The following is a 23,172-nucleotide window of genomic DNA, read 5'->3' on the forward strand; positions in this document are numbered from 1 at the left end:
GCTCCAGAAACCTGGAAGTGGGGGGGAGATACCTGATGACCCTCAGCAAAGCCCTGCTGAGCCTCTAGCTCGTGAGGAGACCCTCCCTGAAGGGGACATCTTTCGGACTCCGGGGATGGTCTCTTCATGAGCCAGAGGTGCAACAGGGCTTTGCTGAGGCTCCCAGCTAACAGCTGATGTGTGGCAAAGTGGTTGCTGCTGCACCTTCCCGAGCATCAGGCAGAAAGCCCCGCTGTGTCTCTGGCTCACACGAGCCAAAGTGGCAGCGGGTCTTCTTGACCAGCTCAGCTGGTGCACAGGGAAGAAACTTCTTCCACACACATCAGCGGGGCTTTGTTGAGCTGACAGGCAACTCCCCATTTTATGCGATTTCAGTGACACGTGCAGAAATTCGGAATGTAACCGCTACGTAAATGAGGAGTCACCTGTACCATTACACTTGAGTTACCCATGTGTGTACACATCTACCTCGAAGCCTCTGTGGCCAACTGAGCTTCCTGTTTTATACACAAAGAGGAAAACATCCAGTTTTCAATTGGGTTCTTGATTTTTCCTAATGTATTGTACATTAAGCAGTCCTTGGGAGTCCTTTCATCCAGCACACATCGTGCGGCCCAATGCAGGTATTATCTTCCAGGATCTCAAATCCAAGCTCTAACTGAACCCAATGCTTGCAGCCTGTCTTCCAGATTGTCCCTGGAAACCTGGTGAACTTAAGTACCTAAAGAAGCCTTTTCCTGTTCTAGAGCATCTTGGATAATCACCTAGGCTAACAAAGCACTGGGATAATGCAGTCTTCTTCATGGCAAGAATAGCATAAAATGGACTGAGTATTGTTCAGGACGCCTCCCAATGTAAAGAGATTGTGTGGTCTTGGTAGATACACTCACCTGATTCACCACTTGCTTGAGGATCATGTCTCTGTAGTCAGCACCATTGCGCTTGATGGCAGTCATGATGAGGTCGCAGACCCGGTACACCGTGTCTGGCAGCTCATCCAACAGGTGGAAGCAGCCAGGAAGCATGGTGTCTGTAAAGCTGTGCAGCTCTTCTTGCTCCAGAGGTTCAGCATCCTGGAACTTCTCTAGACACTTTGCCTCCTCCTCCTCCTGCTTCTCCCTGGCCTTACGTTCTTCCTCCTCTTTTCGGCAGGCAGCTTCCTAGAGAGCAGAAACGGCTGGTTATAAATATTGCTTTCACAGCACCACAGACTCACCTGCCTACCTCCCTCAAGGATAAGGCACGGTTCCTCTGCCATTTGCAGCTGTCCTATTATTATCAAAGAAAATTGAGTCTGTGATATTTACATTGTCACGACCACAGGTTCTCACCACATTTCTGCAATCTTTGAATTCCAGGATGCATATGCCAGCCCACTCCCGACTTCTTTCCAAAAACCTCACCAGTATTCCTTCAACCCAGCACTTTATGGAATCCCCTTATGATGCCTTTACCTCTGGTGATTCAGCTCTTTGGTCCATGGGGATGTCTTGTCCCAGTGACATAGCAATGGCCCTCATCATTTGATCTTCTTCAGACATACTCAGATCCTGTCATACAACACAGAAATAACCCTGTGAGGTTACGGAACTCAATGCAAGGGAAACTAAACAGTTCTCCAAGCAGTCTACAGGGCCTAAATTACAGAATTCAAGTAGGAAGAGACCTACCCTTTGGGTACACTGCTTATCCTCCTGGCTAAGGCCACCACAACTACATTAAATTAGCTTGCAGTACACATTTTCCTTCAGAAGTATCAAGCTGGAGAGAGTGGCAGCCCAGGAATATGCCCTTCCCCTGCTACTTAGTCTTAGCTGCTAAGTGGCCTTACCCTAACAACACCACCCATAAGTGGAGGAGGATGGGTCAGCAGATACTCTGTAGCTTGTTCCATGGTGCTGGTATTCAGCAGAGCTTCCATGGCATGCTCCCGTGTAAAGCCCATATCCATCAACTGAAGAGAGAGAGACAGGTTTTTAAAAGATCAGAAATGCAGACTGAAGAGACTGTTGTGGAAGACACAGTTTGGATGAAGTATCTCTGGATGGGAGGGTGCTGTTTTGTGGAATGGTAGAATAATAAGTTGATTTCTACCTGCTGCAGCTGCTGTTGGTTGACCTGGGGCTCCCTTCGGGCACCACCTTCTTCTTGCCCTGCCTCCTCCTCACTGCGTGCTCCTTCTTTCTCCTTCCCAAGGCGCTCACGGATGACAGGCTCTCCACGCAGGATGTGGCACAGAATGGCCAACATGGACTCTGCCATGCGTCCTCCATATACCTTCAGTGGCTTGCGGTTCCATAAGTTCTTGATGCAAGTGAAGGCTGCCTGCACCACGGAGAAAGAATTAGCAAACTTAGTCCTACTTGGGTTACACTTCTTGGAGCAGAAGGTGGCAAAATATGTGTCCGTGTGGAGGGGAGGGGAATCATTCAAAAAGAAAAGAGCAAGAGATTTCTCAGTATGGTGCATTCCACATTAAGTAGCAAATTCTGTGCTTGCAGGGAATTGTGCAACACAAAACCCTGGGCTAGGGGTAGGTAGCATTTTGAACTCTCTATAAAGCGTTTGATGAACAGGTTTGTTGTAAGGACTACCAAGAGCACCACATAGGTCAGCTTTATTAGACTATAACATTAGAATAAAATAAATGATTTGAGAGTCCTTGCCACAATCAAGTCACATTGCACCAGATTCTGGTATAATGGTGCCTATAGACCTATAGTATAAGCTAGATAGGAGAGGCTGCTCACCTTCTGTGTTACCACGAGGAAGCGCAGGGCACTGAACTGCAGGTAGTTCTGCCCACCTGGCAGCTTTGCAGGCAATGAATGGGGAGATTCCAACACTGTGGTGGGATTCACCATTTTCTCCACCAGCATAAGCCAGGCATCCAGAAACTCTCCTGTGCCATCAGGTAGGTCTGGGTGTTCCAGGCCCTCAGCGACAGGAACTTTGCCACCCATGGAAAGGGCCCAGTTGAATGTTCTAAAGGAAAAAAGGAATGAACACAAATAGTGTCTCAATATTTGGACTTGAATGTTTTTCCTACAGGATCCCACCATGTTATGCACCCACATTTGGGCCCCATTTATTGATCTTCCCACTGACTTGAAAGCTACTTTTCACATACTCCTTGTGCCACCTCCATCAGCCACACAATTAGTGTCATTAGCAACGTATGTTATATTAAGTAATTGAGCAAACAATGGATGACAGAGGTCTTAGTTTTTCAATCTCATTTTTTGACTACAGCACATAAAACTACAGAACCTTCAAACCCAATTTTCAGTCTCCTACACTAGAAAAAGTGGAGTGCAGTAGATAAATGCTTACTCAAAGAGTGCGTTGTGGCCCCCTGAGCACAAAAATTTCTGCAGCATTAGATGGTAGGGATACTTCCGCTCATCAAACAACATTGGCGAGGTGAAACCCACAGAACAGATGAAAAAAGTCAACCTAGAAGAAAAATAGATTTAGATAGTTAGGCCGATGATTCTGCAAGATTAAACGCTGTATTCTTTAAGTCCCAGCACCTCAGGAAGAGTATTTACAAGCATCCAAGTCTAAAATTTCCTTTCTTCCTGCAAACACTGTGGAACTTGAGATCAATTTATAGTAGACAGGACTCACCGGAAGCGGGGGGTGGGCGTGTATGGTGGGGGCTGCCAGGAAAGCCCCTTTGTGAGTAGTTTGGTCAGTGCTGATGCTGTCGAGCGAGCAGCCGGTGTGGGAGCAGTAGTGGTGCTAGCAGCATGGTGGCTCCGGCGTTGTCTTACTGGAGAACCCACACACAGCTTGACCAGCAACCCAAACAGTTCAGCCAAGGCACGGCCTAACCTAGACGAAGCTGAGATACAGAGAGAGAATGAAGAACTGATTTTCTTTACTTGCAGGAACTCTTGGTAGAGTAAACTGTGCCAAAATAAAGAAGCTTATGAGGACTTTCCACCTGGTGTTGGCATAATCTCTAATTTCCTGCTTTGCTGAGAACCATAAAGTCATAAAATCATAGAACTGGAGAGCTGGATGGGATGCAGAGGTTCAACTAGTCCAACCCCCTACAATGCAGGCATCTCAGCTAGATCATAAATGAGATGAGTATCCAACCTTTGCTTAAAAACCTCAAAGGAAGAACAATCCACCACCTCTTGAAGGAGTCTGTTCCACTGTTGAACAGCTTTTACTGTCAGAAAGTTCTTCCTGATGTTTAGTAGGAATCTCATTTATTGTAACTTGGAGCCATTGGTTTAGGTCGCACCTTCCAGAGCAGGAGAAAACAAGCTTGCTCCATCTTTCATGTGACAGCCCTTTAGATACTTGAAGATAGCTATCATATCTTCTCTCAATCTCCTCTTTTCTAAGCTAAACATACTCCCACAACTGTTCCTCATAAGGCTTGGTTTCCAGGCCCTTGATAATCTCTTGGTTGTCCTCCTCTGCACATGTTTCAACTTGTCAATATCCTTATTAAATTTTGATGCCCAGAACTGGACACATCATTCCAGGTGTGGACTGATCAAGCCAGAACTGAGCAGGACTATTACCTCCCTTAATCATCTTGAATCCTGATTCTATCTTCTGAGGCATTAGCTACCCCTCCCAGTTTGGTGTCATCTGCAAATTGGATGAGCAGCCCCCCAATTCCTTCATCCAAGTTGTTTATAAAGATGTTGAACAACAGGCCCAAGGACCCTGTGGCACGCCACTGTTTTCCAGAATGGTGAGGAGCTGTTACCAGCTACAAACCCACCTAAGAGTTACCTCATCCAGCCCACATTTCACCAGCTTTTCTGCAAGAATAGCATGGGGGACATCAAAAGCCTCACTGAAATCAAGATACACTATGTCCAGTGCATTCCCCTGATCCACCAACCTTATAACATACACACTCTCTCTCTGTCAAAATGAGATTCATCTGGCAGGACTTGTTTTTGAGAAACCCATGCTGGGTCTTAGTAACCACAGCATCCTTTTCTAAGTGCTCACAGACCAACTATTTAATTATATGTTCTAGCACTTCTCCTGCTACTAATGTCAAGCTCACTTGTCGGTAGTTACTTGGGTATTCTTTTTTCTGCTTTTAGAAGATGGGAACATTTGCCCGCCTCCAGCCCGCAGGGACCTCACCTGTTGTCCAAGAATTCTCAAAGATTATAGACAAAAGCTCTGAGAGTACACCAATGGTCAATAGTCAGGGGTGATGGCAGCTGGAGTCCAGCAACAGCTGGAAGGCAACAAGATGGGCGTAGCTTATCAGGCCCTGGAGAACTGAATTCATTTAAGGTAGCAAGGTGTTCCCTTACTACCTCTTTTCTTATCTTGCGCTTCAGCTCCCTCCTTGCATCGTTTCTTCTGTTATCACCTGGTTGGGCACTACTTTCCTTTTGGGTGCAGAGGCAAAGTAGGTGTTGAACAGTTCCACCTTCTCTCTGTCATCCAATAACATTTCTCCATCTTCTCCACGCAAGAGACATACTATTTGCTTGTTCTTCCTCTTGCTTCAAACATAGCCAATGAGACCTTTTATTATTATTTTTAACCTCTCTTCAAGCAACTCGTGTATACTCCTCCTTTGTGATTTCTCCTTTCTTCCATTACTTTTACGTTCCCTTCTTAAATCTCAGCTCATCTGTAAACTCCTTATGCAGCCACACTGGTTTCTTCAAGTGCCTCCCACTTTTCTTTCTTGCCGGAATTGTATGCTTTTGTGCCTTCAATATTTCACCTTTAAAAAACTCCCATCCAACTTGGACTCCCTTCTCTTTGAGTATTTCTGACTATGGGACTACACCCAGTAGTTCCTTAAGCTTTTTGAAATCAGCCTTCTTAAAGTCCAGTGTGCATGTCTGACTACACTCAGCTTTCCCTTGCCTGTGTGTAATAAAAGCCAAGAAGACATGATCACTTCCTTCCAAAGTTCCCTGTACCTCTCCTTTTTGAACGTTTGGTAACCTGCTCGAGGAATGCATTATCCAAGTCCTCAGTCCGGCTTGGAGGTCTATACAAGACACCCATAGTAAGGTCACTGTTGTTTTCCTCCCCTACAATTTTTACCCATGTACTCTCAACCTGCCTTTCATGCTCCAAGTCATGAATCTCTTCACAAGTGTACATATCCCTTACATATAATGCTGTCTCTCCCCACTTCCGGTTTGATCTATTGCTTTTGAGCAGGTTGTACCCCTCAATTTCTACATTTCAGTCATGAGACTCATCCCGCCAGGTTTCAGACATGCCTGTCAGGTCATGTTTGCCATCCTGCATTAAGAGCTCAAGTTCTTATTTCTCGTCTCCCATAGAGACAACTGCACTCATGTAGAGACAACTGAAGCCATGAGTCATTCTTCTGCACACTGCTGCCTCTGTCCCCCATCACCGCCACCCCTCTCTTCCTTCTCTGAGGAGCAGCAGGAATCGTTTTGTACATTGTAGCTTCCACCGCCACCTAAGTATGTTCTGAGGTCTGCAACTGTTGTTCTTGCTCCTCTGGCCAAGAAGCAGTGTCCACAGTGAGAGCATGAAATCAATTCTGTAGCATACTTTATTCTTTCTTTCTTAAAAAGGGTACCCAAAACCTAACACATCTTATAGCTTCAGTAAAGGAAGGGACATGTCATATTCCATTGCCTTCTCTTTGTACTTCAGCATAAAAAGGAAAACAAGGAGCAAAATAGCATACAAAGAATTTTTGACCCCCAGCTGCATATTCTGCTTAAGCTCTTGTCTCTTTTCTTAACCACCCCCAATATTCTCCTGCTCTCACCTGACAAGAGGGGCTTGATCTGTTTGATCCTGGCTGCCATGGCTGGAGTGATCTTTGACTTCCCCTTGGGATCAGAGGAACTGGGCTCATCTGTTTCCATTGGGGCCAGTGTGTCACCATCCAGGCCAATTCCTTCTAGCAGGCCTTGAGCAGAGGCTTCCATGCTCCCAGCTGCCACTGCTTCCGATTCACCATCTGCAAGAAGAATATGCTAAATTACTAGTCTTGCATTCTTCCAGTTCTAAGTCAAGATCACTTGGAAACCTGGTTTGCCAGCCTATTTTCCACAATTCTACTTAGGAGGTACCGAGAGTCCATAAATTCAAATGTGCAGACAAAAGGTCCTGGGTAAAGCAATCACTGAAGAATGTAGCTCTATCAGTTGAGTTTAGGGGTTTGGAAAGGGATTTATTTATTTATTTACATTGGGGCCTCCAACATGGTGCCACAGATGCTAGTGTGTTCACTGGTACCTCCTATGGCACCACAAAAGGTCTCAGTAAATAATCCTTAAATATTCATGATGCATGAGACATGGCTTGCTCTTCCTTATGCGCGCCTGTTTGCCCTGACTGGTTCAGCCTCTCCAACACTGAACATGCCCCCTTAAGCATGTACATATCACTGGATACCAGAGGAAAGATGCGAAGAGCTTCTGTGACCGAGCACATCAATGATGAATCTAGATGCCTCCCGCCCCCCCACTGACTGGGGAGGGGCATGCTCACATTATTCTGTGGTCCTGTCTTTTTTATTTATATATTTCCCTCCTGTTTGCCCAGATGTGCCAAACATTTTGTGCTAAACTGTACACCCACAGCAACAATCTTGTGACTGGCATCCACAGCATCCTCAAAATTCCAAATGTGGCCACTGGTTCAAAAAGGTCTGCATCTTACAACATGGCCATTTCAAGTGAAGTAGTTTAGAGCCAAGAGAATCAGGAACTGGATTGGACAACAAAGGGCACATGGAAGGGCAGGGGTGTCAAACTTAAATGGGTTGTTAGGGTCATACTCCCCCAGGGGCCACACTAGTTTTATTATTTATTTTTACACACACACACACACACACACACACACACACACACACACACCATACACAATGTACTAATTCAGGTGGCACCAGGGGGCTTTTAATAATAATAATAATTTATTATTTGTACCCCAGTCACTCTGGGCGGCTTCCAACAAAGATTAAAAATACATTAAAATATCACACATTAAAACTTTTAGTTTTCCACCAAAAACCTTCAGGGCAATCTGAATTGATACACCAAAGTTTTGACTGCAGCTCAGACAGTGAAATTTGAAATCACAGAAATATTAGTACTGTGCTGATGCTACAGCATACATTAGGTCAATTTTGCTCACCCTGCTAAAGACATCTGTTTTGTAGCCCTGAATAATGTGTAAAATGTAATCGGTGTTTTATGACCACATAGAGGATGCCTTAGAGGGTGTTTATATTTTGACATGTAGTATATATAGCAACTGAACTACAAAACGTATCTTCTACAACCATGCTCATGTTGCACTGCATAGGTACCACAAAATCAAAGTTCCTCTAGAGATGCCACAGTATTCAATATGTCCAGGATAAGGATCCTGCTTCCCACCCGTACCTGCTTTTTTGGCTCCCTGGGTGGAATTGGGGGCTGCTTTCTCTTCCTTCGGCACCAGCTTCTGCATATCAGCTTGGCCAAATTCGCAACCTGAAGGCAAACTGCAAGCATGGAAAGGTAAGACACAGCTACAGGTGGCACTCATCTGGCAGGGCACGTTAGCCTACAGCACCATAGAAAAACATTTAGCAATATGGAGCAAGGGGATGCACTACCCTTCAAGCATGGGGCACAGAAATGAAGGCTCATAGACGTCACTCTAGTCAGTGCTGAGCTGTTTATGCTCCTTGGGCTAGATGAAGCCCTCTCCACATTTCCATCTGGACTCTTGCCTTTTCCTCCCATGCTTTTGATCATTTTAGCCACATCAGCTTTTAGAATGATTGAACAAGTCTGGCTAAATAAGAACTGAAATTGCTGAGTGTGCTCCAAAGCTGCTAAATGGAATCTGGGTCAAAGTTCACTTAATCTACAGATGAGTTTTCCCCAAGAAACTGACTCTAGATATGATGGACAAGAGAAAGCTCCTTGTAGCCTTTGCTTGCCAAGGGAGCATGTACTAATGGCTTCTACTTTACCATATTATTTTACACATAAACTCCTTAAGGGACCCAAGGAAGACGTGCATTTGAACAAGTCTAAGACATTTAGCTCTCTTCAGCCCTCAGAATTCTTGTCTGCCAAATGACTTCTTGGAAGACATTAACCTGGCTGCTACTGATTTCAAATTCTGGGAGTAAATGATAAAACTGTCCACCACTGCCAAGCCCAAGCCTCTCAACCACCAAATGCTCCATACCTGTTTGGTGTACATAGTGACAGCAGAACCGTGCTTTCCCATACCAGGGAACAGTAGAGTTGGCTCAACTTGCTCAGCACACTCAGGCCCAACTGGGAACCCCACTGGTTTACTGAGATGGCTCTGATCTCACTCTGTAATAGAAGAGATTACACGCTGCTAAGTGCCCGGACTACATTCTGCTGACAGAAAGCAGTAGCCAGACCAGGTGGGTCATTAACAAGGTGTGGGGGTTGCTCTTACCTGTCCTACCCGGCATGTATGTACGAACATCATGATGTAAGCATGGGCAGCTGTCAGGGCATGAAGTAAGGGTGTGGCCTGGGCTGAGAGGGTGGCATCAGCCACATTGCCAGCACATGCCAACTCCCGCAGCAGGACCGAGCCACCAGGCGCCTCAATGGGCCGGTGTAGAGGCTCCAAGGAAGACAGGATGGAGTCCAACTGGAGCAGGCCTTCCTGCAGGACCTTCGGTTCATGAGATAGCGTCTAAGGTAGAAAAGATAAATAGTGACACCCATTAAACAAGGCTCAGTAAGTGCAGATCTCTGCCTCAAAACCACCCACTATACCAATCTCTGGTTCAGGATGTTCATTTTACAGTAGTGGCCTGTGGATTACTGAATACCCAGCAGCACTCAGAAGGTATCCATCACTTTCTCTCAGGGAAATATTGGAAGCTTTTCCAGCTGTTAAGGCCACATTGTTAACATTTAGTGACTTAAGGCTAAATATAGATAATGTTTCCCCACTAATCAAGCTAGTACCACCAGCTTACTCACTAGCCCACACAAGAAGGCTAAGCAACAAGTGCGCAGACTCGCACTCCAAACCCACCCACTAAGCTACCATGACAGAATTAGAAGAGCAGTGGCTGATCATATTACAGTTCAGATGTGGTTTCCCCAAGTCAAGAGATCACAGCGTATTGATCACTGCCTGCTCAAACTAATAGAGATGTTGAGCTCCTGCAAAGAACACGGTAATCTAAATTATGTGGTTTAATCCCTGATGGGACAGATGTTTAAACTCATGCCACAACAGCATCCTTGATACATGACCTTTTTGGTCCCTTGATCTGTTTAGGTACTGCTTAGATTGGCAGAAGTGGACCTGGTAAGAAAAGTGGTGCTATGTAGATAATAATAACAACAATGACAACAACGACAGTAACTTATTTCTTGTTCCTAGCCCATCTGACTGGGTTGCCCCAACCACCCTGGGCGGCTTCCAGCAAAATATAAAGGAGCACAACAAAACACCAAACATTAAAAGCTTCCCCAAACAGGACTGCCTTCAGGTGTCTACAAAAAGTTATAGCAAGTCAGGTACACTGAATGAGAAAAACAAAACCCCTAAAGTTCACTGCTCCAAGTAAACTCTGTGGATTTCCAAGTTTAATTATTACGACTCCTCAACTGTCAAAGTTAAACTGGCCTTCCTGAAGAGAAATGAACATGATGATTGGGCTAATCGTGGATCTAGAAACAGGTTGCAAGGTAAGAAAGCCTGTAATATTGGCACACTGAATGAAGCAAAGATGGTGAGAGATTGCGGGCATGTGGAATGATATGGGTATACAAATTTATTCTCAGAACAAAACAGCAAGTGCTGAGAATGACCCGACACAACTGCATGTCAGTAAGCGCTATTATAAATGCACATCTTCTGCATAAAAAGACCTTCCAACATCCAGAAGCCGAGCATGACATTATACCCAGAGCTTCAAGGAAGTGTCGCTACCATGGATTGCTGAACACCAGAAGGCTGTATAAGGTGCTGCCACAGCTTATTCACCAGTCAGCATTTAAAGTACTGATTGATTTAGCTTTGTCTTGTTTCTATGAATACACAAAGCCCCTTTCTCCAGCACACATCCAATAATACACCTTGGTTTCATGCAGTTGACACATGCTCTAAACTAACCCAAGCTGGATGGCATCTGGTTGGCCACTGTGAGAACAGAGTGCTGGACTCTGGGCCACAAGGATTCCTCTTATGTTCTAATATGGCCTGAGATCCAGGAATCAAGTACCATGTCACTTGCCAGGTCTTTTGGAGACAAGCAACACTTACAAATTTATCAACAGTCACTGCAAGCAAATGTTGAATGTTAAAGTGAAGAACTGGGTTTCAATGAAGTGGAGGCCACAGCCTATTTGAGACTACAAAGACTTGTAAGCAATAGATCATAGCAAACAAATAGGATGGTAAGGGTATTGTTTGCAAGCCTCACCAAGCATTGTTTGAGGGGAGGGAATAGGCAGAGTCTTGCCAGCAGTGTGTATATTACTACTAAACTTTTATATGTGGTGGCCCTGCATCATTGCTCAGAGTTTATACAGGGAAGCCTTGACAGACAGACTATGTCACCTGGACAGACACTATAAAAGAATGTACTTGAATTAGCAGCTGTACATTTGCTAATCAGTATCAGCCGAGAACACTCACTCAATGCTTTTTGTTATTTTACGCTTCTATATACAAAGCTGGAAAATGAAAAATTGTTGGTTATTTTGCTGAAAGTAAGAAGTCTATCTATGGAACCAATTTGACAGTGCTTATCTAGGAGAAACTGGCGTTGGTTTGTATTGCTTTGAGGATTAAGAAGATTTTTGGCACTGCTACTAAAACTACAGTAACTGGTTTGTTAATTTTTTACTTCCTTGATCATTGCATCTATATTGTGTGGTGATGCAACATCAGCAGATTTGCCTGAGGAGCAATTTCAGCAAAAGGGCTCTAAAATTGCTTTTGATCAAGTCGTGGTTCTGGTCACCTAAAGTTTATTATTCCTTGATCAGCTTAACCAGAGCAGGAGCAGCATAAAAGACCAGTCTTAATTTCTAAGGGAAAAATGCTATGCCTCAAGCCTGTTTCCAAACAGTCATTTCTAATCTAGGGCCACTAGGGCCATTCTTGATGTGTGCAGTGTCTGAAGGAAATGAACTCTAAACCAACAGACAATGAGGCTGCAGCTTAGTGAGCTCTGGCACAAATTAAGCCCCGGCAGAGACTTCATGCAATTGAGATCCACATGATGACCAGTTTATGAATACTACTGCACACGCCAAAATGTGGAGCTGCCACCACATGGAACCACTGTCACCGTCTGACATCTTTTAATTGCTTCAACTAATTCCTGGCTTCTTCCAGAGAACAGCCTGCTCTTTTAAGCTAAAGTAAAATGTTTCATCAGAAAAACCAGTTAAGGCAGAGTGGCCTCTGTCCTACAAAGAAACTAAGCATTCTGTAACAACATAGCCCAAGTTCCACAACCCCAAAAGCTGAACTTTGCAATTGGTGTAAATTCTGGAACCCAAGCAAATCAGCAGGGTTTGTTTTGCATAATCATGCAGTTTAAATGTTGAAGCATAAATTATTCTGCTTCTGAAAATCATATGGAATAGCCAAGAGCTAAAACAGAATGTTAAAGCTCTGTTCCCCAGAAACGTTATCCTAGCCCTTCTGATTTGAGGTTTTACCCTCAAAACGTTTCTTTAAACCATAAAATTGTTGCTGCTCTCCCAACTCCACCCCAGTCAGTGAAATCAAATAAAAAGCTGAGATTCTTAGGAAACAGAATTCTTCAGCTGTATTCTACAGGTTTCCCAAGCTCCCACAAAATAGCAACAAGTGGAAATCATGCTATAGAGTGATAGTCCCAACATGAACTGTGAAAGTATGCCTGTTCTATAGATATGATTTATTCCTTCTTACTTTTTTACTTTGGATTTCTTAAATATAGTTCTACAACTCCATCCAGGTGACAGAGTCTTGAGACACTGGCCCTTCTCTGGCAATACACTAAAATTATGCACATGACCACAACGAATGCTGGGAGAGGTGCAGAGGTCCTCTGCCAAGCTACACTTCTCAAAAAGCTATCTCCAATTAAAGGGCTTCTTAGCCCTTCAAAAATAAGACCTGTTAGCTGTAATGACACAGTCAACAGGAACGTCTAGCAGATGCATTTTGGGGTGGGAGTAGGAGTTAAAGAGTAGGATTTCCAGAAGCTTGTGTGTACTTCCAACTTGATGGCAGTGATAATTACCTTCTGGAAAGGGAAATGTTGTATTCTCCTCCTTACCAATATGGATTTGCAGACTCCAGCCACAGCTTGGCAGGCTGCTGAGGTGGGGAAGTCTATAGGCAGGTTGGGCAGGCCCAAGATGGTGACTAGGGGCAGCAGGCCCTTCTGATTCACAAACTCCTGACAATGGTCATCTGTTGTATTGTTGCTGAGGATGGACTCCACAAATTTCATCTGAGAGACAGAAAAGGAGGGTAGGGAAGAAAATAATCAACACTTCATACAAAAACAAAAGGTTGGGTAGCCCACACCCAGACCAAGCCCAAATGGAGAGTGAAGCATGGAGAGCTCTCAACTCCATAGTTTCTCTACACTCTCTAAATCCAGATTCATCCATCTTTCAAGAGGCAACTACAGTAAAGCCAAAGAAGGAGTGTTTTCTTTGTCCAATATCCTCACAACCCTGTGATAGATGGGTTCCAAGGCTAGCTGCTCCAAAAAAAGCAATCAGTAAAGCAAAGTTTACTTTGACATTCCAGGATTAATTAAAAGGACACCACACTCACTCTGCAGATAATCAGCAAACCTGCAGTATCTTTTTTTTATTTAACTGATATGTTAAGAAAGTGAATATTACATACTCAAACTCCTACCTCTTAAAATAATTCTATATATGGAAAAAATGATAAAATATTGCTATTTTGAACATGTATTTGTGTCTTTAAATAAGACCAACACCAAGCAAGTTCAGGAAGCATTACTGAGTGACAAAACTGTGGCTACAAGAGCCATACAAATTCATTCTAACAACATGACATGTGAGGCTGGAGACAAAAAAGGTGTCAGGCAAAAGAGCTGGGGATGCCTGAATATCTCCCTAAACCAGGGGTCAGCAACTTAAGGCCCATGGGTTGGAAGTGGCCCGCGGAGGTTGTTTGACCGGCCCATGAGTTGCCGCCAAACTTAGCTGCCCGCTCACGTGCTGCGCTAAACTGGCGCAGCGCGGGGACTCGCTTCCGCGGCGCTGAATACTGCGTCTGCACATGCGCAGATGCCGAAAATCATGGGGGCGCATGCTCACACGGGCACACGATCCGGCCCACAGAGGGATCTCCACAGGACCAATCTGGCCCAGGCAAGTTAAACCTTGCTGACCCCTGCCCTAGACACACTGAAGCCAATCCTGCCAAGGTATCCCTCAAGGACCACCCACTAATAGAGAACTTACCACATTAAGGATGTAGTCCATGAGTGGGATTGGTATCCGTTCTTCTGTCCCGACCACCCTAGAGGGGGGGAAAAGGCTCATTACTGCAATCATATTGTTCAATACAGGCCTCCAGACACTCGCTTTTGGGTTGTAGATATGTGAGCTAGCTGCTCAGCTTGCGACCACCTTACAGTATTCTCCCCCAGCTCCCAATCAAATTTATCAGAGGGCAACCGCACGAAAGACACTATCAAAATCTTTGCTCACCTTTCTTAGTCCTAGACACGCAATATCCAGCTCCCACATTCCAGGTTTTATGCAAAGCTGTCTCCTATTAAGGTTTCCCAAAAAGATAAACTGGGAGAATAGAAGTACCATCGTTCTCTTCCAACAACAACAAAAATTCCAGAGGGCAGCCCTGCGCCAGGACTGCGGCAAAACCGCGCCTGAAGCAGTCCAGAATGCAACATGGTGACAAAAGATACCAGCATTGAGGAGACACCAGAAAAAGGCAAAAGGAGGGGGATAACTGTGCTGCCCATCTTGGCTGCTGGCCTCAAATTGGATTAAAGATGGGAATGTGGCAGGGGCCATGAATGGTCGACTGCCAGGCGCCATGGAGTTCTGCAGCAAAATGGAGCTGGGGAGGAGGAGAAGGAGGGGAGGGAACAATTGGGCAGTGACGTAAAAAGCATGCTCGGTGCAAGTTTTGGTCGGAGAAGGAAGAGAAGAAAGCGAAGTCTGACACAGGCAAGGAGGGGCCAGGCAAAATGCTTGGGGTGGATGGGCGGGGGGAAGAAAAGTGGAGGATACTGGGACCTCTCCAGTCTGCACCAGGCACCTGCCACATGGCAGCAAGCAAGCCAAAAGGAAATCCGGCCCTGCAAGTTTGGCCAGAAGAAACATGGCTGCCTCCCTGAAACTAGAAGGAAGTTTAACTGTTTCTAAACCGCCACGCACACAGGTCTGTTCTCAACTAAGGCAATACAAAGAAACAAATGCTTAATTCAAAACAGTCTACTCTAAACAAGGATCCTCAAGCCAGCAAACAACTGGATCCAGAGCTCCTTAAGCCAGAAAACTCCCTATAAACCAGAACTGCCAGGGCAAACTTTTTCCCAGCGCCTGAACATTCTTCCTCCACCCACCCACTCTGCAAGGCATCATGCCATCTCGGGGCCAGCAGGCTCTCAATGCAGGACAGCAACTACTCCTCTCTCATTTCCCCCACGGCATTACCCAGCATATGGCACACATACAAAGTACCACATAGCCAGGAGCTTATGGGGTTAAGAAACCCCATAGACAGGAAACTTCAGAGTTCAGAAGTTTACAAAGAAACAGCTGGCAGGCACTCAGAAGCTGCTGCAGAGCTTGCCAAAGCATTGCAGAGCCAAGAGAGTCTCTGAGTAAGGCCTTCTGCGCAGCTGGGATCAGGGTGCCAGGGAGCAAGCAAAACTATGCCAAAAATGCTCACGGCGACCCTCCATCCACCCCAAATGTAATCCTGCCCTTTGCTAGTGCAACAGGAGGCTCCTTGTCCCAAGAACTAATGCAATCATTGCTCAAAACCAGTTCAATGAAATATGTATTGGCTCAGGGGCCTTCTCTATAACTGGTTTTGCCAAGATCTCAGCATTCTACCTGTAAACAGTCAGCAGACTAGATTTCACGAGCTCAGCTACAAGACTTTCCTCAATCTATGTCATACTCACAACAACACACATTAAGTACAGAATTCTAGTCACCAGAAACACATTTTAGTGATAAAAATTATTCCTCAGCATCTACACAATAAAATCTACACAAAAATCTACACACAAAAAATGAGGCAGAGCTAAAGAAAGCAGCCTGATCCTATGAATGTTTACTTATAGAGTATGTTCTACTGAATAAAATTGTTCTCACTCCCTTGTAAGTCTGCAAAAGACCACAGCCCAAGTCTCTTCTCGGTAAAACAATCAAACATAAAACTCTAGTAAAAACAGAAGCTACCTGGAAACATCTTGTTTCTAGGGTTCTACCACACTTACGAGGGGAAACACAATTCACACACCACCTACCACTTGGCTGGGAGAATTAAGTTTCACTTTCCACAAAACCTGGCTTATCACGTCCTATGAACCAGGTATCATGGTGTAAAACAGGAATGAGGAACCTGTGGCTCTCTACAGGTTGCTGCACACCCCTATCATACCCGACCACTGGGCCATGCTACCTGAGGTTGACGGAGTCCAATAACATCTGGAGGGCCACAGGTTTCCCACCCCCTGGGCTAGGTAAATAAGACAGTTTCACAGTCCATGGTTTGAAGTTGGCTGGTTTACACAGAACAAATTTTTAAAAATCACAATCTCTGATTTATATGTAATAAGTCAGGTTTTGTGGAAGTGAAACTAAACCCTGTAGGTGTCCTCTGAGGTGAGAGGAAGAACACAAGCCCAAGGCTCACAGCAGCTCCTTCCTGTCATGTTTTAGTCTTACATGAGAACATGGACAATCTGAAAGCCCAGTGGTGGGAATAAGCAGGTTTATCAAGGTTTGAAAAGATCCAGCCAAGTTGTGGTTCTTGGTAAGTTATAATTTGGGAGTTTCTCCAAAGCAATGAATACTCTGTGTTGATGCATTTTTAAGAAAGCACTTGCAGCTAAGTTTGGTCATCTGACCAATCAAAAAAAGATTTGGTCAACTGACCAAATAGTGGTTAACTTTGAAAGAATTAACTTTAATTAGAACAAAAACAGAAAGATAAACATGTTTGATATTTGTACTAATTACAAAAACAAAATAATCTGTTAATGAAATCATAAAGTTACTACCATATTTAAAACAAAAAGAACTGTAATGAATTATAACTTTCAATCACTTGAAATGTGAATTCACTGAACTGTTCTCTAGCTTTTATCCCGAACACCAGGGTCAGTCTATGACTACATAATGAAATAAAATCCCAAATAAAGTATAGCAACAGCAACCAACTAAAAAGTTTTAAATGCAGTTGTGCTAATTAGGCAGCTAGTAGGTTCAACCATTGTGGCTTGATGAGGTATGTGATTGTGGTCAAATGATAACAGATAGCAAATTTATAATGTCTGATCTGTCAATTGACTGGCATGCCAACCCTACCCATAAGCTCACAAAAGCCAATTTCTCCTAGTCACAAGCCAACAGAATAATGAGCACATTCCCCAGAGAAAAATTAAGCCTGCCAGGAGAGCAGGAAGATTACACATGCACAGCATAGAATGGAACTGAGAGGAGTAAATTAAATATTCCCACCCACTCTCACTTGCAAGTGAATTTCTCTGAAAGCCAGTGGTGCTTACTTCCGAGTAAAATGTATGTAAGGCAGGAAATAGGTAAGTGAAGAATCAGCTTGCAGAAACAAGAAAGAAAAGCTAACAGTACCACTTTGACTGAAACCCACCTCTGGGTTCTGCTGTGGTCCAAGTGATCTTTATAACAGCTTCACCCACCTCTTTCCTTAGAATTGTGCTTTGTATAATACAGGGGTAGGCAACCTAAGGCCCGGGGGCCAGATGCCGCCCAATCGCCTTCTCAAGGCGTGCGGATGGTCCGGGAATCAGCGTGTTTTTACATGAGTAGAATGTGTCCTTTTATTTAAAATGCATCTCTGGGTTATTTGTGGGGCATAGGAATTTGTTCATTTTTTTCTTCAAAATATAGTCCGGCACACCACATGGTCTGAAGGACGGTGGACCGGCCCATGGCTAAAAAAGGTTGATGACCCCTGGTGTAATATATCACTTCAATCACATCTCAGGGCTATAAATCCAGCAGAGCCCACTCTACCATTCACTGGCTGTGTTATGTTCACTGCCTAGAAACTCTGTTCATTGTGTAGCACTGTAAACCTACTAAATAAACAAATGCAAACCATGAATATAAGGCATTATTTGTGAATCTGTGGCCTGCTTCAATACCAAACAGGTATTAAATGTCAGCAACCTTGTATTGAAGGGTAAATATCACAATAATGCTAAACAGTAAAATGACCATGGTCTTATCCTGTCTTGATTCAAAACCATAAGGCAGGCATGAACAGCAAGACACTGAATGAGGAGGTGGGTTTCAGTCAAAGTGGTACTGTTAGCTTTTCTTTCTTGTTTCTGCAAGCTGATTCTTCACTTACCTATTTCCTGCCTTACAGACACTGAAACAAATGCACCATTTCTCAAACAGTCTCTACCAAAAATGCTCAAAGGAATCAAACTTTACTCTTATGAAGGGCTTTTTTCTTTTTTGCAACAGTACACTTCACTAAATGAACTCAACAGTTGCCTCAAATTCTGCTTTTCCCTCAATGTAGTGATCATAGCACACAGGAAAATGCATGCTTTGCTAACACACGAAGAGCTATGCAAATGCATTTTCTGCTGTGTACAATGCACTTGCCAGTCAACATGGGTAACAGCTGCCCAAGTACATTTTCTGCTATATGCAGCAACCTTGACAGTTATGTGAAGCACGTTGACCAGGATCCAGAGAGTTGCTTAGGCTTACTCAGAGAGCCTCTGCTAATCCAGTGGGATGTATCTTTTGTATAGCTTACCCATCCCAACACACCCCGTGCTGGCACCAGCTGCTCTGAAACGCTCCGTTTCAAAACTAATTGCCAAGTGGCATGTTGGATTGCCACTGAAGAAAAACAAGACCCCATTAGATTCATGGAATTAACTTCATGGGTTCTCTGAACCATCACCATGCTCTTCCTAAACATGAAGGACAGCCCAGTTGTTTTGCCAAGCCCCCCCCCCCCCCGGCCCTCAAATACAGGTTGTTTTCAAGCAGCTTTAAAAACTGATCAGAAAGCAAGTGCAGGCTAGACTTTGCAGCAAGCCACCATTCACAGGATTGCTGTATGTTATTTTTAGCCTCAGCTACTCACTGCTGGCTGGATTCTGCCTCACTCTGCTGCGTGGCATTGAAACTCTGCATAGCTTGCACCTCTTCTTCTTCTTCATCCTCACTAGAGGCCTCCTCTGCTGCATGAGTTGAGCGAGGTGGGGGAGCAGTGGCTGTTCCATCAGCCTTTTGAATGGAGGGCTTCTGGCAGATGTATTTAGGGTCTCGGCCCAGATTGCAGATTTCTTCTAGTAACTGCAGAACAGTGAACAAGCATGTTGGCATGGAACAAGTTCTGGTTAGGACTTCCAGAATACCAGTCTGCTATGTTATTCTCCAAATAAGACTGCATTCAGGAAAAAACAGTGTAAAAGAGACAACTTCTAGGTGCACAACTTGGGAGGCTGGCAAGATAGAGACACAAACAGCATAGGAACCATTCAGGTCTACTTCCTACCTTAATTATGGCTGTAGTAGCATCTGTCTTGAGTGTGGGCTGGTGCCTCATGAGCTCATCCACAGCACTTCCAAGATTGGAAGCAGTGTCCCCTAGAATGAACACCGGGAAAGGGGAGTAAATTAGATTTAAGCTATAAAGGACTGTGGTACTTGGCATAAACCAGCCCAGTCAAGTAAGTAACAATTTATTTTTGTCCTCTTAATCTACATAACTCAATATTCTAATGAAACTTTTAAAAAAAAAAGGTTCAGTGTTGCATGAAAGGGAAACAAGGTATAAGGGAAAATAACAGAAGGCCAGATGGGAGTAACAGCTAATTTCTAGGTATGACTCTCTTGCAGTAACGGTGTGAGTTTTCCACCTATTAATCTCCAAATCCATAAGCCTGGAACTTGCTTTCATAAAAAGTTAGCATGATATTTTCAAGAATACCAACTTCTACAATCTTCAGGCACGAATGTCTTTATTATAAACTGTGGGTGAGCATAGATAGGAGATGGAAAGTGAGAATAAGATCTTGTTTATTCTCTAAGATCCCCTGATATGCTTCTGGATTGCCTCTTGTGTTTGGAGCAAAGAGGAGACATACTGTGGTCTCTCCTTCTTGCAAGTTGGGTCTACAAAGGTGGCAGGTGGAGTTACTGTTCCATCCAAAGGCCTTTCACGCGCAGAATGCCACAAGGTTCAATCTACACAAAACTGTCTGGAGATTTTGGCTGAAGATTTTGGACACTCAATGCTATCTCTCCTTTACATCTGCTTTCAATGAGTTAACTAAGGTTCCGAACTGGTGTCTAAGGTCTGTGATGAACTGGATGTGAGTAAACAAGCTGCCCAAACAAGATGGAAGCACCATTGGCTGGATATGCTACTAATTCAAGATTGAGTGTGGTTGCATTTCTTTTTAAGAATCAGGTATGGGTCGCCACAGGTCAAAAGAATCTATTTTTCTACGCAACCACGGCAGCCCAAGTAGTATATGTTCCTTCTGTTCACTTTCTGTTTATACATGCTCAGCCTCTTCTACACAGAACACATTCCTTAAACATGCCCATATTTCACTGGATGCCAGCATTGGACACCCATCCTTCCCTCCATTCTGAACACCGCCACACACAAGAACAAGGATATGATTGGCGATCCTCACTTGAAATTTTATAAATCATTTAATGTGTCAACACGATAAGAGTTATTAATACTGCAGATGTTGTATAAGGGATTATTATTATAACCAGAATGCAATTGACACTAATAAGATTTTAGAAAGCAGAAATAAAGAAAATTATCAAATCATCAAATCAAGCATGCAGTGGGCCACTTTAACTAAATCATATAATTCAGTACTTGAATGATTGGTATTAATAATTGTATTATAAATTGGTATTGCTATATTGAGGTTATTATTGGACTGTAATTGAAAACTAATAAAATTTTACCCCCAAAAATAATAATAATAGTAAGGATTGGCAACTCTTGCCGTAACTGATAAAAGTATGCCAAAAAAGTTACATTTCTAAGGCACCATCAATAATGGAATGAAACCTTTCAGATTCATAGCCATCTCATTTTGTCTGCCGCCAGTACAATTTCTGGTTGTGATTACAAGATCACCCACTGCAAAGACAAAGATGCCAGGTGGAAAGCTGCACATTCACGTGTTAAAACACTACAAGCTGCACAACATTGGGTGCTGTATTAAGTCATCAGGAAAGTAAGATTCTGAGGCAGAAAAACAACTTCCATTCAACTTAATATTTAGAAATGGTAAGCAACAGAAGCTTGTTTTCAAAAGGGAAATTGGAAATTCCTCATCACAGGTTGTTAACATTCCACTTTATAAGAATTTCACCTAGGAACAGAGCCTATATATGAGCCAGAAAACACTAGGATTACTTTGTTAATTAGACTGGATAATAGTCAAATTAAAAATGATTTCCAAAAGTTAAAAGGGGGAGGGACCCTCCAGTTGTCTCCAGGGAGCAGGATAAAACAAACTTTTCCCTCTTAATATATTTGAAGATGGCTATCTAATGTCTGGACCACATGATGGTGACAAGTAGGGAGAAATGCCCAACACAAATGGACCCCAGAAGATACTCACCAAGAGGGTCTGAGCTGCGACGCCTCCTCATTGCTGGAAGGTAGTCTGGTGAGAGCAACACTTTGAAGAGGCGTTCAAAAGGCTGACACTGAACGAAGGATTGGAGGCCCCGGGCATTCAGGCACAGGGCACTGAAGACATTAGGAAGGGAGCCCAGAACTTCCCGTGTGGCTGGGACCTGTCAGGAGAGACGTGCACCGCAATGCCAAAAGGGTCACAAAGTTGCACTTGAGCTATAAAAGTAACATTTTTTTATAAACATTTATTTGATGCAAATGAGGCCTAACAACCTAACACAAGAATGGTTAGACTTCAGGCTTGTCAGATCTTCTTTGCTTTTTTAATTCTAGCTACATGTCCTTTGCACCTGGCTACTCCATGGAAGATCTTGAAATTCTGAAAAGAAGTTTGCCTCCAAGCACATTCTGAGCCTAGGAATTTCCCCCCCAGTACCTGATTTACATGGAAAAAAGAATTTGTTGTTGTTATTCTTAATGAACTGGGAGTCAGAACCTTTTTGCAATCTGCTTCCTATCACACAAATCTGCCACCAGATCCTGATCAACCTTCTGCTCACCTTTGGCCTAACGTAACAAAATGCAGTGAGATATGGCATAAAAGCAATGTGGGAAAAGAGGAATTTTTATGTGGAATGGGGAACCCATTCTTATGTATAGGAGCCAGAGAACTCTCTTAACTGAGTTGAATGACTTGAGAGAAAAAATGTAGCTTCAAGGGACTACGTTGAGAGAAAACAATATAAACAGGAAAGCAGAGATTCAAAGGTGGAAATTGGAAAGAAATGGTAGAGTGAACTTACTGAGCAGGAGTGGAAATAAAGTGGAAAGACAAAATTGAAGTAAATCCACGTATTTCCACATTAATCCTCCATTTGAGCAGAATAAAAGAGTAGCTGAGGAGATATGTCGAAAAAGTAGCACAAGTGCAATTCCAACTGTGCCATGAACCCCTAAATGGGCCAGCACAGTACACGTAACATGAACTATATGAAATGCTTTTATCAAGTATATTCATTTACAAAATGAATTAGATTGCAGTGCCAGAAATTAGCAACTGCTGGAATGCAAAATAAAGGTAAAGGTACCCCTGCCCTTTCGGGCCAGTCGTGTCCGACTCTAGGGTTGTGCGCCCATCTCACTTAAGAGGCCAGGGGCCAGCGCTGTCCGAAGACACTTCCGGGTCACGTGGCCAGCGTGACGAAGCTGCTCTGGCAAGCCAGCACCAGCGCAGCACACGGAAATGCCGTTTACCTTCCCGCTATAAAGCGGTACCTATTTATCTACTTGCACTTAAGG

At 43.9% G+C, this 23,172-nt stretch overlaps 1 protein-coding gene across 5 annotated transcripts in view; it reads right to left on the minus strand.

Annotated features, from left to right (window-relative positions):
- Window positions 1-23,172, minus strand: part of HUWE1 (HECT, UBA and WWE domain containing E3 ubiquitin protein ligase 1) — a 95,232-nt gene that overhangs the window by 34,886 nt on the left and 37,174 nt on the right. For 3 of the 5 annotated variants that reach the window (XM_083592575.1, XM_083592574.1, XM_083592573.1), the window contains exons 21-36: window positions 21,857-22,034; window positions 19,753-19,844; window positions 19,339-19,550; window positions 14,448-14,505; window positions 13,277-13,453; window positions 9,430-9,675; window positions 9,187-9,320; window positions 8,388-8,488; window positions 6,764-6,958; window positions 3,631-3,847; window positions 3,334-3,456; window positions 2,751-2,985; window positions 2,095-2,325; window positions 1,832-1,954; window positions 1,455-1,550; window positions 891-1,160 (exon numbers count right to left, since the gene is read on the minus strand). In XM_083592575.1, the coding sequence (XP_083448701.1) occupies window positions 891-1,160; window positions 1,455-1,550; window positions 1,832-1,954; window positions 2,095-2,325; window positions 2,751-2,985; window positions 3,334-3,456; window positions 3,631-3,847; window positions 6,764-6,958; window positions 8,388-8,488; window positions 9,187-9,320; window positions 9,430-9,675; window positions 13,277-13,453; window positions 14,448-14,505; window positions 19,339-19,550; window positions 19,753-19,844; window positions 21,857-22,034 (2,688 nt within the window). Of the gene's footprint in view, window positions 1-890; window positions 1,161-1,454; window positions 1,551-1,831; window positions 1,955-2,094; window positions 2,326-2,750; window positions 2,986-3,333; window positions 3,457-3,630; window positions 3,848-6,763; window positions 6,959-8,387; window positions 8,489-9,186; window positions 9,321-9,429; window positions 9,676-13,240; window positions 13,454-14,447; window positions 14,506-19,338; window positions 19,551-19,752; window positions 19,845-21,856; window positions 22,035-23,172 lie in introns of all 5 variants that reach the window. The other 2 variants (XM_083592572.1, XM_083592571.1) reach the window with 1 other exon arrangement.

The sequence above is a fragment of the Podarcis filfolensis genome (genome assembly GCF_964270895.1).
Source record: "Podarcis filfolensis genome assembly, chromosome: 17".
Lineage (NCBI taxonomy): Eukaryota > Metazoa > Chordata > Lepidosauria > Squamata > Lacertidae > Podarcis > Podarcis filfolensis.